The 16,397-nt window shown below is 58.5% G+C and overlaps 1 protein-coding gene across 1 annotated transcript in view; it reads right to left on the reverse strand.

Annotated features, from left to right (window-relative positions):
• The window catches only part of MYO15A (myosin XVA), an 87,971-nt gene that overhangs the window by 15,568 nt on the left and 56,006 nt on the right, over nt 1-16,397 (reverse strand). The window contains exons 47-62 of the mRNA XM_078854471.1: nt 15,482-15,541; nt 14,428-14,503; nt 13,748-13,863; nt 13,235-13,353; nt 12,124-12,265; nt 11,516-11,627; nt 11,009-11,083; nt 9,183-9,388; nt 8,720-8,862; nt 7,827-8,109; nt 6,738-6,810; nt 5,648-5,721; nt 5,174-5,256; nt 4,441-4,571; nt 1,484-1,578; nt 533-610 (exon numbers count right to left, since the gene is read on the reverse strand). Coding sequence (XP_078710597.1) covers nt 533-610; nt 1,484-1,578; nt 4,441-4,571; nt 5,174-5,256; nt 5,648-5,721; nt 6,738-6,810; nt 7,827-8,109; nt 8,720-8,862; nt 9,183-9,388; nt 11,009-11,083; nt 11,516-11,627; nt 12,124-12,265; nt 13,235-13,353; nt 13,748-13,863; nt 14,428-14,503; nt 15,482-15,541 — 1,866 coding nt within the window. The remainder of the gene's footprint in view (nt 1-532; nt 611-1,483; nt 1,579-4,440; nt 4,572-5,173; nt 5,257-5,647; nt 5,722-6,737; nt 6,811-7,826; nt 8,110-8,719; nt 8,863-9,182; nt 9,389-11,008; nt 11,084-11,515; nt 11,628-12,123; nt 12,266-13,234; nt 13,354-13,747; nt 13,864-14,427; nt 14,504-15,481; nt 15,542-16,397) is intronic.

Here is a 16,397-nt window from a genome sequence, read left to right on the forward strand (position 1 = left end):
CAGCCGCCTCGGGTTAATTGGGGCTCCGAGAAAACACCCCACTCTGGGCAAAACTTAAACATCAGCCCCACTCCCCTGCCATTGTCCCCTCCTGCCCCCTGAGCCTACAGACCCTGCGAACCCCGGCGCTGACCTTTGGAGCCCGGCTGGAGATGAAACCAGTAGCCCTGAGTGTCCTAGCCTGCCCCCCACCCCCGCCCGCCCCCAAGTGCTGCTGAGTTGGAAGACCAGCTGGCCAGTGCTGCAGCCACCTGGCAGGATTCCACCGTGCACTGCGTCAGGGAGGGATGCTGCCTGGAAGCGTTTCCTTCCCCCCTAGGCCCCCCAAGGGAAATCAGCGACTTTGGGGAGCTCTCCCTAATGCCGCTGTTGGGCAGGGGCTGAGCTCAGCTCCTGTTCGGTGCTGTCTCTGCTCCCGCACTCGGTGCTATCGCCGGGAGTCGGGCAGACCCGTCTCCATCACTGCTCTGAGGGAGCATCCCGAGTGGGAGCCGGGGGAGCTGGGCAGCGCCGGGCCCTTGTGCTGACGTACCGAGCATGTTTTGATCTTCAGGTGCCTCTCAATCCCTCCTGGCAGGAGAAACAGCTGGCGTTTGGCGCTCCGGCCGGCCTTGGTTGGGGGGGGGCAAAGCACAGAGAAGTAGGAAGGTTTCCAAACCCTAAAGCATCCATTGGCTCCAGGAGCCAGACTAAAGACCCCAGGCTAGATTCTCCCACGTCGGCACAGGGCGATTTCCTGTGGGGCATCCCATTCTGCCTAGCGGAATCTCCAGGCGTTTTCAGCACCCCCTTTTTTCCTGCCCTGTGCCGCAAGGTGGGGCTCACACCACTCGGTTAGACACCAGCAGCATCTCAAGGAGGCGGGAAGCCGTCTTCAGAATGCACTCGCAAGCCCACCATTTGCAAAAGTGACACATGAGCCTGGGCCCCTCTGTTCCCGGGCCCCATTTCCAGAGGGCAGGTGCCCAGCGCTTCCTGATAAACAGGCTCCCCCCAGGCCTCTTGAGTCACCAGCCCCTTGGTAAAACTGTGGCCTGATCTGCAGAAGTGCTGAGCTCCTCCAGCTCTGGCTGCAACCAATGGGGGAGGGAAATCAGGCCTATAACATCCCCATCCTTGCAAGTTCCTGTCCATTTCAGCCCTTGCCACCACGGAAAGGGCTCTGTTCTCCTCCCCACAACCTTACCGTAGGCTTCGCAGGGGTTACACACGCTGGCTGCAGCCACTCACAGTTGTAGCCGCCTGCCCAGCCCCATTCTAGCCCTCCCAGCTGGAAACAAGGCACAGATAAACCGTGGGGGGGCCCGGAAAGTGGAGTGCCCGGAGGAACTCGGCTTTGTAGGCCCAGAGAGCTCAAGGGATACAGTCCCATGCCATCCCCTAGGTGAGCTGTTTGTAACCCAGTCTAGCCTCTCAGAGAGCATTCTCCCCACATGCCCACCTGGTGCCACCATTGCAGGGCCCTGTGTGAGCTTGGACTCACCACCATGGCTTTGAGCTCCATGCTGCTGGGAAATTCGCACCGGCCGCCAAACTGGAAGGTCTTCCTGAGGTTCTGCTCGCAGGCCTTTGCGATCCCTTAAAGATATGGACACCAGCGCCCCGTCAAAGCAGAGACGGGCCCGAGGCACAGCGTGAGGTTCCAGGCCTCCACCTCCCCAAACCACGGGAAGCAGGCCACAGCCAGAGCGTGGCTTTGGCTCACTACAAAGACAGTGGCTAACAATGAAATTCAGGTCTGGTTCAGAGGGGAAACAAACCCCAAATCATGAGGTGTTGGGGGAGGGGGGCAGGGGTATCACAGCACCTATCTGTAATTGAAGGTTACGTTTATTTCTAGGGCTGTTGATTAACCGCGGTTCACTCACGTGATTAACTCAAAAAAATTAATCGCAATTAATTGCAGTTTTTCTACATTTTCATATATATTGTATTCTGTGTTGTATTCTGTTGGTGCAAAGACGTATAAGCAAAAATAAACATAGTGAGCATGGTACACTTTGTATTCTGCCTTGTAACTGAAATCAATATATTTGAAAATGTAGAAAACATCCCAAAAACGTTAAATAAATGGTATTCTATTAATGTTTAGCAGTGCGATTAATCACGCGATTAATTACTTGACAGCCCTCTTTATTTCATTTCCCATCCCCACTTTTTCCCGCTTCCCCGCCCCTATTTCCTGGCATGTTGCCTCCGGCATGGCAGAGGCTCTGGTGCTCAGACTAGGATTGCACTCTAGTGGTCGGGCCCCATTGTGCTAGGAGCTGTACACACGCATATAATGACAGACAGCCCCTGCCCTATGGGCCACGCAGCCAGCTAGTCCAGCAGCGCTGCCTGCACTGCTCCATAGAATGGGTTTGGATCAGGGCGTGATCTGTCTCCATCCTCGCCCTGGTGCCAGTGGGCCCTGCCCTCCCAGCCACTCCTGGATGCAGAGCCTGTGGGAGGAGGTCCCATTAACGACAGCTGAAGTGGGTCTGGCGGGGGGCCAGGCTGGGGTAATCGATCACTGCAGACAGTTCTCCACCCCGAGAGCCATTTAAACAGCTGTAAGTCTGGAGCATTTACAGAGGAAATAAGTGGTGGCAGGGCTGGGAATCACGGGCTGGCTGATAAAGGCTTCACAGATGGGCAGCACTGCCATTTATTAACGGCTCTAGGACAGGCGTGGGCAAGCCCTCCTGGCGCTGTTTCCACACAGGGAGCTGCCAGGATTTCTGAGGCTGGGTGTAAATGCTGCTAACTCCCCATTCTCGCAGCCCCGCTCCTCTGGGCTGGACAAACGCCGTGATCCCTCGCCCCTGCCCGTCCCAGGGATCAGCCTGAACCTGCTCTTCAGCAAGGCTCCTTGGTCACACCCAGGCAACGGCAGGTGCAGCTTTTGGTCTGGCACTTACAGCACTACGCAAACTAGCGTTAAGACTCGTTCCCGAGGCAGCAATAGGACTGGGGGGGGGAGGGCGGCATCTGCTGCACTGTGCGGGCCACCGTGATCCAAGTGATTGAATAAGAGAAGCCAGCCTGAGATCTCCCTCTCGCCAAGGTGGAAACTGAGGCACGGGGAGGGGATGTGACTTGCCCAAGGTCGACGGGGAGTTTGGAGTCAGAGCTGGGTCTGGAATTCCAGAGTCCCGAGGCCTCAGGTTTGGGCTTGTACATGGCTGAGCCTGCAGGGTCCCTCTAACCCTCTGGCGCTAAGTGATCTCCGCCCCCGCCCCTCGTCTCTGCTGTTCAGCGGAAAGGGGCTCAGTGAACATCCCTGCCACGCCCCGTCCGTCCCTGTGATTCTGTTGGCTTTGTCCTGCTTCCACTTCTCTCTCCGTTTTGCAGGCGCCTGGCTCCAGTGTGCATTAAGTGCCTGCCCTGCTCCTTTGAAGCATGTTGGCTGCTATGGAAACTGATGTGGTGACGGAGCATATTCCATGCAATGTCACCCTGGCTGGGACAGCAGCTGAGCTCATGACGTCCCGCAGACAGAGGGGCTGGGCAACAGCACGGCGCAGGGTTTACACCGAGCCTTGGCGCACAAGAGCTGGCCTGATGGTTTCCAGGAGCAGGCCCGGGGTCAAACACACATGTTGGCACAACCAGGGAGTGGGTGGGGCCCAGGGCATGGGGGCAGGGTGATCTAACGGAGCCTAGAAATCCCGGTGTGCCCATGGGCGAATTGCTCCCCTGGTCTGTAGCTCACCTTCCCTGTCCATAAAGGGGAGTGATGATACCTGACCTTCACCTTCAGCCTTCTCCCAGCTTAGCTGGAGACTGCAGGGTCAGAGCTCAGGGGCTGGGAGATGCAGGCCGAGCATTGCCCTCACTATCCACCACCCGCCCTGGGGCTACGGGGCAGGGCCCACCCTGCTGACCCAGAGCACCGCGCCGGGGGTCCTGCTCTGCTCCCCAGGGAGGGAGGTACCTTGATGTAGGTACCAATGACATAGGGAAGGATAGGAGAGAGGTCCTGGAGGCCAAATTTTGGTTGCTAGGTAAGAGATTGAAGTCCAGGACCTCCATGGTAGCATTCTCTGAAATGCTCCCAGTTCCATGCGCAGGGCCAGTTAGAGAGCCAGAACGGCAGGGTCTCAACGTGTGGATGAGACGATGGTGAAGGGAGGAGGGGTTTAGATTTATTAGGAACTGGGGACACTTTTAGGAAATGGGGAGCCTATACAGGAAGGCTGGTCTCCACCTAAGCCAAAATGGAACCAGATTGTTGGTGCTTAACATTAAAAAGATCATAGAGCAGTTTTTAAACTAAGGGCTGGGGGAAAGTCGACAGGAGCACGTGGTTCGGACATCCCTTAGGAGAGGATCTATAAATGTCCTAATAAGGAGGAGAGGATGGAAGAGGATCAAATACAGGTAAGAGCTGATGAGAAAGAGGCCCCCATGCCAGTCCAGGTTGGGGTTCCCAGCTTTGCAGAACAAGCATCCTACCTTGGAACTGCGCCCCAGGGCTCCTGCAGGTCTCCTGGAGGTGCCATAGCAGACAGGGCTTCAGGACCTCGGAGCACTTGTAGTAGGCGGTCAGGATGTAGAGCAGCCTCCATCCCTTCTGACAGCTGTCCCTGTCCAAGCCACGGGGCGGGGAAAGAGGTCTCAGAGTGGGAGAGGCCCAGCCTGCTCTGCAAAGCTTAGGCCCCAGAAAGTCTATGGGACAGGCCTGGAACCTGTGCCCCTTAGCCCCTTCCAGGCCAGGCCGCCGGTCAGGCGGGTGGGACCCTGCCCAATCAGCTTTGGTATGTGGGGAGAGAAGGAGAAGGTGAGGAAGAGGAACTGGAGGAATAAAAAGGAGACGCGAAGGAGGAGGAGAGCCGAGGGGAAGGGGAGAGAGCAGGGACCCGGAGTGGTGCTGTAACATGGAAGGGGGTGGCATGGTGGGAACTCCAATGGCCAAGGAAGGCTCTCCCAGCTGCCAGGATGGCTAGGATGGCAGGGGCCAGATTGGCCCATCTAGGCCCATCGTGACGCAGTGACAGGATCAGCCAGTCCCAACCAGACTGGGGACGTGGGAGGCTCCCGACGACTGCGATTCTCCCCACAGACTCCCCACTGGGGAGGCCACACAGCCCAGGCCAGCTGGCCAGGCAGGGGAAGAGCAGGAAGGGGCCGCCGCACTGGGAGGCCAGCCCGGGGCCCCATGCCACGGGAAGGGGAGGGACTCACTCACATCTTGGGGCTCGTGTTGTCCGTGGTCTGCTTTACGATCTGGCAATACACTTCATCCCTCATGACCTCGTGGTCAGCGCACAGCTGGAGACAGAAAGGCACCAGTGGTCATCACTACCCTGGCGCTGGGGAGCCCCCTGCCCCTCCAGCTGTACCCACTTGCCCGCCGTGCCGGCCACCATCCCTGCCCCCCGCTGGTATGTCAGAGCAGCCTGCTCCTGGGGCCTCTCCAGGGCCACGTGGCTTGTTCCCATGCTGGCCAAAATGCAGCCGTCTGCTTCCACCTTCAGCCTCCTCCCCGCTGGGCTGGAGACTGTGGGGTAGGGGCTCCGGGGCTGGGAGCTGCAGGCAGGTTCACGAGCCGAGCGCTGCCCTCGCTACCCACCATTGGCCCCAGGGCTGCGGGGCAGGGCCCACCCCACTGACCCAGAGTGCCCCCTGGGGATCCTGCTCTGCTCCCCAGGGAAGGAGGTACCTTGAGCACAGCGTAGACGACTTCCAGCTCTGTCTGCCCCTTGAGAGGCCAGTCGCCCATGAACTTCATCACGGCTGGGGATGACAAACCAACGCATGGTGACAGGCTCTGCCTCCCCTCGCCCTGAGCAGGGGGGTGGCTCTCCCAGTTCCAGACCCACCGGGTGGGTCATGGGACCCGGAGGAGAGCAGGTCACAGTGCCCCAGATGGGAGGAGGGGCTGAGGGGTTCACTGTGCCCCCACATTGGAGGGGGAGGAGGATGGCCAAATGAGACTCAGAGCCACCAAACCTCCTGTCTCCCTTCCAGCAGGCTCTCCCTCCCCAGCCCCAGTCCCAGGGGCCTCCTGGAGTGCTGGCTCTTGAACTCTTGGTTTCTCGTTGACTCACTGGTTGCCAGCCCCACAGAAACTGCTAGATCTGGGCCCAAGGGCCAGCTTCAGCCCACTCCTGAGTAGGGGCAGCAGAGATTCCAATGCCCCACCTTGGGGTGAGGTCTTTGAGGTTCACTGCCCCTGCCCCATGTGGGGCAGAGGATGGCGGTGGGCAGGCCACGGTACCCCATGTGGGGGGCAGGGGCGGGCAGACTCACAGGGGGTTGGGGTGGTTCAAAAGTGGCTGAGTTTTCAGCTGGACTCTCACTAACAAACCCAAGGCTTTAGGGTGTCCCATGAAACAGGCAACGGCACAAGAAGGCTGCCCCCTGCTGGGCACGTTGGTCTCAGATGCCCCTGAGTGGCCAACACGCGGAGATCCAGGGCAGGAATGAACCCTGCCTCTGTGGGGTTAAACACCACAAGGGGAGGGAGGGATAGCTCAGTGGTTTGAGCATTGGCCTGCTAAACCCAGGGTTGTGAGTTCAATCCTTGAGGGGGCCATTTAGGGATCTGGGGTAAAAATTGGGGATTGGTCCTGCCTTGAGCAGGGGGTGGGACTAGATGACCTCCTGAGGTCCCATCCAACCCTGAGATTCTATGACAGGCCAGGGGAAATGAACCGGCCCAGTACCAGGGCCCCTCCCACCGTGGCCTGGAGGCAGCCCAGTGCCCTTTCCCCCAAGCACCCCGGGGAGATGCAGTGCCTCCCACGCACCTTGGAAGGCCTCGGCTGCGGCTCTGTTCAGGCAGCTGTCAGTGAATTCGATCAGTGACTCCTGGAGCGGGCACTGGCCGGGGAGAGCAGAAGCAGAGCGCGCGTCAGTTACCCGCGTGGAACGCCGGTGGGCTTAGCGGCTGAGCTTGCCAGGCCCTACGCTCAGTGAGCCCGCGGGCGCCGAGCCCCTGCCATCGGTTTAGCAGAGCCACAGCCTCCAGCCCCTCACTGCCACTGGAGATCAACCAACCGGCTGATGGCACCTATCCGCATCTAGCAACGCCCCGTTCCTCTCTGCCCATCCTCCCGAGAGCGCCGCAGGGTGACACCCCAATGACTGGCCTCCCAGGTGGAAAGAAGGGTGGGGAGAAAGGGGGGACACACACAGCCCCTGGCAGGGAGGAGACTGGGGGGCCCTAGGATGGAGGGGGAAGGGAAAATGGGGGGACAGGAAGAATGAGGGTGCACAGAGCCCCTGGCATGGGGGGAGGGGCAGGCTGAAGGTGCTCAGTTCCACGTCAGGCAGTGGCCCTGCCAGAAGGGCACGGAGCGAAGAGCCTAGCCCGAGAGGCACAGGGAGGTATGGTACGTCTCCCTCACTGCACCTGCCTGGGGAAATCGATCCTGACCATATCGGACACTGCTGGAGGCCAGACTCCTCCATTGAGCCCAGATCCGGTTCAGCCTGACCTTCTGGCTTGGGTCGGAGGTTCTGAGGGGGGCAGTCAGGGGGTGGGAAGTGGGAGGGGGCATATAGGGGATGGGGGCCAGGCTGTCTGGGGAGGCACAGCCTTCCCTACCCGACCCTCCATACAGTTTTGCAACCCCGACGTGGCCCTCGGGCCAAAAAATTTGCCCACCCCTGCTCTAACACTTTAGCAAGCCCCTGAGCCAGCCCGGACCCCTCTCTGGGTCGGCTCCATGTGGACGGCAGTAAGAGGGCCAGCAGGCCACATGCCCTTTCCAGCAGGGGCTGCCCTAACGCAAAGGGCGGGGGCAACAGCCTGAAATCGGCAGGTGGTGAGGCTGCCAGCAGGCACAGCCTGGCCAGCAAAGAGCACGCGCAGCAAGCTAGGCGATCCCCATTACCTTGGTGAATTTCAGCATCTCCGCTACGTCTGGCGAGTCCTTCCCTTTCCGGGATTTGTGCTTGCAGGAATCCCTGGAACAAATCGCAGAAAGAGAATGACAGGTCCCTCTCTGGGCATGAGCTGGGATCCCCCGGGGGTCAGCACATCCGCCTCCCCCACGGATAGGAGCTGTGGGCCCAAGAACAGCCTCCCCTTTGCTGCTGCAATTGCAAAATCCGTGCCTGGCATTCTGGCACCCGCCACAAACTGCGGGCTCCCAAATGAGGGTCTGGTCAGCAGAACTACCCCAGCGGACATGCAAATGCTAAGACTGACGGCTGCAGCTCCCACACCAGCCAATGACAACGCAAGCGCAGACAGGAGGCTGTGCGAGGAACAGAGCCAGGTGTGCAGCTGGACTGACCGGAAAGCCCATCAGTGCAGTTCCGTAATCAGCCAGAGAGGTCGCTCTCGAGTACTACCAGGCCTTTCACACAGACTCACACAGAATATCAGAGTTGGAAGGGACCTCAGGAGGTCATCTAGTCCAACCCCCTGCTCAAAGCAGGACCAATCCCCAATTTTTGCCCCAGATCCCTAAATGGCCCCCTCAAGGATTGAACTCACAACCCTGGGTTTAGCAGGCCAATGCTCAAACCACTGAGCTTTCCTTCTCTGTATGCTGCCTCTGTGGGCAACCCTTGGGCTGGGCACTGACCTTAGCTCCGCAGCGGGGCATTCAGCCCCAGGATGCCAACCAGGGGTCACTTAGTGCCACGTGGGATGGTGCTTTCTGCAACGTGGCTACTGTCCCACTGGGAACTGTGCTGAGCCCCACCAAACTCATTGCACATAGGGTCACTGGAGGCTGGAAGGTTAAAGGTCACTCCCCTCCCCTCGGCCAGCACTCACGTCTTCATCCTCTGCGCCTCCCGGAAATGCTTCTTGGCAAACTCCAGCATGGGGAACTGCCTGCCCTGCAGGGCACTGTCTCCAGGAAGCTCACCACCACACTCCTCCATGCTCTCTGCATAGTCACTGCCTGCGGGGGACACCTGGGGAGAGGGGGACCATGGGATGCAAAGCGCACCTGTGCCACCAGCTTACGACTCCATGGGTCCTAGAGCCATTAATCTCAGATGAGCTACAGACAGACCCTGCAGCTGCACCCTCCTGGTGCCCGCTGATCAGTGCCCCACCCTATGCCAGCTGCAATGTCTCCCTCCCCAGTTAGCCTCCTACCCAGCTGCTTAGCCAGCCAGGCCCTCCCCACCACCCACCCCAACCAAACCCCCCGCCCACCCCAGCCCTCTGAGAGCTCCCAGTTTCCAGCACTGCAAAGGTTACAAAGGGACCCTTGGGGATAATCCCTCACCTCGATCTTCCTGTCCAGTTCCTGAGCCACAGCCGTGGAGGCCACGGCCACTGCCACGGCTGCCAAGGCCGCCACCTTGCCCTGCTTGTTCTTGGGCTCCTCTTTCCTGTCCGCTGGCAGGTGGATAAAATCTGGGGCTGCCACGGGCTGGACGTACTCGGCGGGGAAGCGCCCCGACCTCCCGTGGATGGCACCGAATTTCCACCCTGCACCAGGACATGTCATTAACAGCCTAGGGCTGAGACACACGCTTCAGCCAGCCCCATATGCTCCTCCCTGCTGTGCCGGGCCCGGTTATCGGTCCATCCAGCCCCATATGCCCCTCTCTGCCGCATCAGGCCCGGCTATCGGTCCTGCCTCCCTCCTCTACCATTTTAGACCTGTTCATTCAAACCAGCACCCCACGCCCTACTGCCCTAGAGCAGACATGTCATCTCTTAAATCCAGAATCTGCCTGCAGCAGTGGCCAATGCCTGGGGCTTGCTAGGGAGGTGCACATTCCTCATAAAGACACATCACATAGCCAGAGCTGTGATTGCGTTCAGGGAGGGGAAGGAAGGTTCCTTCCTGACCTCTGCAGAGACCTGTCCTGAAGCACGAGATTTGATTCTCCGTACCTCAGCAGGCAGAATCACTGCCAGCCCCCTTGGAAAATCCAGCCGCAGCGTTTGACTGGGAATGGCTGGTATTTAGACCCACAGGTTTGCTCTTCCACAGCACTCTTAAACAAGGGGTCTGGGGACCATGCACACTGCATATACCATCCCATCCTGCATGCAGCAGCCTACTGCTCTCATGGGGTTAGCTAGAGCTTCCCCCCAGAGACTGAAGAGGCTAGGGACCAGGATTACATGCACAAACCAGATACAGGAGCGGGCCATGCATGGAGGAGGCCAGTAGGGGAAGCAGTGGGGTTATAGTTATGGGCTGTTATTGACAGCATGGCCAATGGGGCTGTTAGGACTCGAGCCAGTTCTACAACGGCTTCTCCGCACACAGGGTCTGGAGGCTGTTGGACAAATAACCCCCATGCCCGGCATTCAGCCTGCCCCCTAGAGTGCCAACCGCTGGAGCCACGTGCCCCACACAAAACCGCCCCTGGGATGGCATAACGACCTCCTCTCCGGATGCACTCGCGCCCCTTCCCATCCACTCCCCATGAGCATCTGGGCGAGTGCGCTCTGCTCAGGCTAATGCCCACGGAGAGCTGGTGCAAATGGGTCTCTCAGGGCCTGGAATGTGCACGTCAGGCGGACAGAGCTCTCCTGGGGAGCTCCGTTTCTCTTTGGTGGATACACCAGGGGTCCAGCTTCCCCAGTCTCTTGCCAGAGCCCTGGCACAGAGACAACTAGAGGAGCGGCTGGAAATCTGACAGTGCACTTAGGCCTGTGCATGGGAAATGGACCATCAGTGCCACAAGCACAGGCTTCTACAGCTCAGGCTAAAGCAAGAACTCCGTTCGCTGGTAGCGACAGTAGGCACTTGTCCTGTATATGGACTGGCCCCTAGAGGGGGGCACAACACGTTACGTCAGTGTGTTACAGTGACAGAAAGGGGCAGGCCAGGAAGTGCCTGGAGGATATTTTATAGGGCTACACGCCCTGACCTGGTGCTTTGATCCAGCCCCGGGCAGTGGAATGAGGTCTGGCCATGTGGGCCGCAGTGGGGTCCCTGGGATTCATCGCCTTGGGTGAGCTGGAGAGTACATGCTTCGTCAGACGGGAGGGGCGAGCTGGCTCCAGAGGAGAGAGCCCCGCAGGAGAATGTGTGCAGGGGGACAGGGCTCATGCAGGGACAGCACAACACGACACTCCAGAGCCACCCACCAAAGTCCTGGGTGCCCCTCTTCAGCTCTTCCAGGTACGTCACCTTCTTGCGGACCACACATCCGTGCCAGTGGTCTGTGGGGAGGGGACAGCCTCAGGGCACGGCGGCAGGGCTAAGTTCACCCACCCACCCAGCTCCATCCCCCCACACTGCCCAACGGAGATCAGGGCTAGGGAGGGATCCGGGCAGCACTCTGCTCCCTGGGGCAGGCGGCTGGCAGCGTTCCCCTTGTGCGCCCCCAGTGGAGGGGCTGCGGAGTGGCATCGCAGGGGGAGCAGATGTCACTCACAGACAGATACATGCTATAGGGGGTGGGTGGCCCAGGAGGGTATAAGCCCAGAAGGACAGGGCTGGGTGGTCCCATTCAGCTCATTGCGCCCATGCAGGGGAATGGGGCCCCGGCTAAGATGCCCCTGTCCTCTCCTTCGCAAACTGCCCTGTGACGCCCCCGAGGTGGCTGCCAGCAGAGAGTGCCAGCAGCACCATGAACGTCCCGGGCTGCTCACCTCTCTCAGGCTGCTCCAGCGGCTGCAGGTGGATGATGTCCCCCTTGTGGAAGCTCAACAGGCTCCTGTCACCTGTAACGTAGCTCTTCACGGCAACCACATACTGCGAGTCCTGGAGCATGGGAGAGGGGCCGGGTTTGGTGCTGCTGCAGGGGGCCGTGCGTGCACACACATGGAATACACTCATATGTCCAACACGCCGCTCACACTCAGAACACAACCACACGACACATCCTGCGCTCAGAGTATAACTGCACAATCAAACACACACAAAGCCTGCTCAGAGTATACCCCACCCCGCCACACATACACACTACCCCTAGCTGAACACACTTGTATACAACTCTGGCCAGGTGATTGGTTCTGGGGCTCCGTATGGAGGTGTAGAGCTCCCCGGCTGATTCACGCTGGCAGCCAAACCAGGGGGCTCTCATTGGCACCAAGGCAGGAGTATAAAAGCTTGAGCTTTTCTAAGGCAAAGGTGAGCAGGGAGAGGGATAGGGCAGTATCCCATAGCGTGTGTATGCTGGGGACCCCGCCCCATGGACCAGGTGCAGGAGATGCCAAGAGAGGCCATATTGGCTCCATTCCCATGGTCGGCCTCTGACCTTCTTGAGCTCTGTGATGAAATAGTCGATCATGGCCTTCACTTGCGGGGCTTTGGGGGAGAAGAGGATCAGCTTCTCGTTGGTCAGGTTGAACTCCAGCATGTGGTTGGAGGGGATGGTCACGAACAGGATATCGGTGTAGCTGGGAGTGGGGGGAAGGACAGGGTTAAAGAACAGGATAGGAGAGCACAGCTGAGAAAGCCAGAGGGCTGGGCAGAGCGGTGAGGGGGGGACTGGTCTTCCCGCCAGACCAAGGGCAGAACTAAGACACCGCACACGTCTCCCATGCACCATGCTCTCCAGCCACTGGGCTCTGGCTGTTTGCCATGGACTTGGATGGAGCTAAGTGGGGACAAGGAGTCAGGAGTCCTGGCTCGTAGGGCTGAGCTCCATGGGGAGTGAGGGGCAGAGCTGGGAGGCCAAGGGGCCGTGCTTTACTCCATCACTGGAAGTGAGCAGTGGATGCCCACCGGGACTGTATACAGGAAAGGATAAATCATACTTTGGCCTCTTGAAGCCTCTCCTCCTGGGGAACCCAAAGCACCATAGGCATTGACCCACTGGGTCGGTAGGCGTGCGTTGGTGTGTACACAGGCAGGTGTCTGTGGGCTCGTGTGTATATAGGTGTGTACAGAGGTGCGTGTCTGTGTCTATATGCATTTGTGTCTCTGTGTGCATCCGTGTGTGCGTATATGGTTGTGTCTGTGTATACAGGTGTGTGTGTGTATATGGTTGTGTGTGTGTGTGTTACTGCTCACAGCACTTTGCAAAGGGAGCTCGCAGGCCGGATCTGCACAGGAAAGTGGCCCTCTGTCTAACTGAATCCATTAAAGCAATTACTTCAACCCTGCATCCGCTGTTCATTGGCAAGGACCTGCCAGGCCCTGGGCTGGAGGCTGGCATTGCCTGAGTCACAGGCATGGTGTGACAGTACCAATGCCAAGGCCGGGCAGCATGTGCCCAGCCTGACCCTCCAGCACCCTGGGGTGCTGGCAGCCACATGCCAGTCCTTCTCCACAGGTGCACACAGGGCTGGCTCCTCTGCACGCGTCCCCTCCCTGAGAGCCGCAGGAGTCCCAGCCCTAGCGGGGCCGGCTGGCCCTGGCCTTACCTGTAGCCCCGCAGCACGCGCAGCTGCTCCCCAGGTACGTTGGTGCCCTTCACCAGCCGCAGCAGTTTAATCCCTGTGTGGGACACTGCCAGGATCTGCACACCTGTGCCAACGCTGCCCTGGGGATAACAGGAAAGAGGGTACAAGACAAAGCAATGAACGTCAGCACCCACCCCTTGCAGCAATGAGTCCCCGCAGTGCTGGGCAGAGACCTTCCGCTGTGGAAATTCAGGGACTCAGAACCAGCCCGATTCACCCCAAGGAGCCCAGGAGCACTGACAATTCTGGCCCTTGGATTCTTCCTGGGGCCTGTCTCTAAATCCACAATGGTCTCAGGCCTGTGGACGATCTGACAGTCCCCAGTACGAGGTTTGCAACCCCTGGCAGCACAGAGCAGCGGCTACAGGCAGCAGGGGCATCAGACCTTAGTACATCAGGGTCTGCTGCTGAGACCTGTCCCAGCCCCTGGACTATCTCCATGCTTCCTTCTGTGGGTGTGGGGTAGGCCCTTACCGTGGCGGGGAAGAGGCGTGAGAAGTAAACCTCCCAGCTGTCCCGGGCCGCGATCACAATCTCCTTCTTAATGCTGTCGTCGGCCGCTGGGCTGAACGAATCCAGCTTGTTTTTCGCTGTGGTGAGAAACACACACACACACCCCCCGGCCCCAGAAAGAGATGTCAGGTGCTGGCTCCCCCTCCTCAGCCAAAGCGGATCTGCTGCTGGGGCAAGGGAATCTGGGCATGGGGGTCCAGCTGGAGAACAAGGACTTCCCCACAGGGGGGGTGAGCTCTGCCCCCTGCTGCATACAGCCCCACGGCATGGGACAAAGCAGGCGTGTCTCACCAGCGCGCAAGACAGCTCCCTATCGCTGCCGGGGACCCAACCTTCCCACGGGGGCTGGGGGACCCCCTAATGCCCGGGGCAGGCCAAGCACAAGCAGAACTTGTGACATTCGAATCCCAGCTCAGACTAAACCCTGGCCCAAGAGGTGACAGGCTGCCGGGCCTCACTGCACCCGATGGCAAACCTCCCATCACCTTCCAGGAGGGCAGCTTTGCCCTACGCACTAGACATCTCCTGCCCCAAGGAAGCGCAGGGAGATCGGACTGGAGAGAGGAGGCCAGCCCCCACAGCGGCGGGGAGGCCAGCCCCTTGGCGTGAAGCAGGACTCAGTGGGCAGGGCTGGGTGTTACCGAAGAGAGATTTCATGCGCAGCCGTTCCTCCGGGGTGATCCTGAGGCAGGCGTCGGAGAGTGTGTCGTGGAAGATCTGAGGGGGGAACCCACCATGCTGAGGTTAGGAGCTTCAGGGCCGAGGCCTTGGTGTCCCTGATGCAGCCTCACTGACTCCTCCCTGTATGCCCCATCCCACACCCATTGCCTGCCACAGTGCAGGGGTCAGGAACACTGGCCCAGCCGCCCTGAAGCCTCTCAATGCTGCTGCTGAATTGGCTGCAAAGGACAGTTTGCCTGAAACACACCACTCCCATCATGCTCCTGCCCAGCCAGTGTCAATCCTGCTGGGAAAAGGTTCAGTGGGTCCTGAATAATGGAGGTGGGAGTGGCTCTTTACAGAGGACTTAGGGTGTGGGCTGAGCAGTCCTCAAGGAGGAACCTCGGGAGCAACCCAGCCTGGGGACAAGGCATGGGCTGGATTGTACATTCCTTTTGTGAATAAGGCCCAGCCCTAGGCAAGGGAATAAGTAGTTCTGAGCCACTACAGCTTGCGTGGCCTGTGCTTGAAACAAGGCGGGAAAGCTGCTGGCTCCCAGGGGCGTTGCTGAGTAAGGGGAGGATTTCCTGCAGGGGGACAGACTGGGAAACCAAAGTCACCTTGCACATCTATGGTTCTGGGTTCCTCCTACCCCAGGGTCTGGCTGAACCCATCACTCCCCAGCATGCCTATAGCCTGCCCAGACTCTGAGGGAATGCAAGCAGACTGAGCTGATAATCCTCTGACTTTCTCAAGGGCTCCCTGCTGAGGATCTCAAGGCATTTTCCAAACTTTCTTAGCCCTCGCAACCCCGCTGTGGGGAACTATCCTTTCTGTACATATGGGGAGAGGGAGGCAAGGAGAGGAGCTGGTTCGCTCAGGTTCACACGGCGAGTTTGTGACCTAGCCAGGAACAGAACCCAGGTGTCCTGACTCCCAGCCCTTGACTTTAAGCCGGAAACTATCCTTCCACTCTTCTAATACAGACAACTCTACAGCAGGAAAAGCTCTGTATCTGGAGCCTGGAAACCACACCTGTCTGAAAATGAGATCCAGCAGCAAGGGGTTGTTGAAGTTATCCTTTGGATAGAACACCTGCGAGGAAAGAGATCAGAGGGACCTGGTCAGGTGTGGAAGGATCTATTAGTGAACAATTCCCTCAGTCTGTGTTACTAGCTGCTGAGATCAGTGAACCCGAAAGGATTTTTAAAATCAAGTGGACTTTTCATTGCTTCGGCCCTTTATTTCATTCCTCCATTACACTCAGTGGAGGACAGGAACTTTGGGTGAGCTTTTCAAAGCGCCTGTGTAACTTAGCGCCTAAGTCCCATCAAGTCTGAAGTGCCTGAGCCACTTTGGAAAACGGGACTTAGGCTCTCAAGTCTTTGAGGCACTTTTGAAAAGGTGACCTCAAGACAAGTCAATTTCACTTCTATTCACTTACCAGGGCATGCATCAGTGAACACTGCAGTTAAAGACAGGAAGATGCACAGAACTTTTTCTGTTAATAACACGGGGGGGGGGCAGGACTGTGGATCTTTTTTATTTTAATAAAGAACTTAAATTTTAGGCCTAAACTCCCTGACCATGTCCCTTTGAGGGAAAGTTTCACTTATTCAGAACATCTGAGAGGCAGTAATGGGCCTGCCTGGGAGGTGATACAGATGGCCTCTAGTACAGTGGGGACCTGATCCCTGACTGGAACCTCTGGGAACTACCACAATAACAAATCATTCATAAATCATAGTAATACCACTCATGTTAACACCACCCCCTCCCACAACAGGCAGTGAGCCCTTCTCCTCTGGGCTCTCCTGCCATATCTACAGTAACACCTCTATACTCTCTTTCACTCAGTATCGCAGCCTTGCAAGCTCCCCTCCCCTTCTAAAGAAGCCCACGGGGGCCGGATCTGTTTGGAACATAAGTTCCTTGGGAGAAAACAGACCCT

Source organism: Lepidochelys kempii, chromosome 10, assembly GCF_965140285.1.
Source record: "Lepidochelys kempii isolate rLepKem1 chromosome 10, rLepKem1.hap1, whole genome shotgun sequence".
NCBI classification, from domain to species: domain Eukaryota; kingdom Metazoa; phylum Chordata; order Testudines; family Cheloniidae; genus Lepidochelys; species Lepidochelys kempii.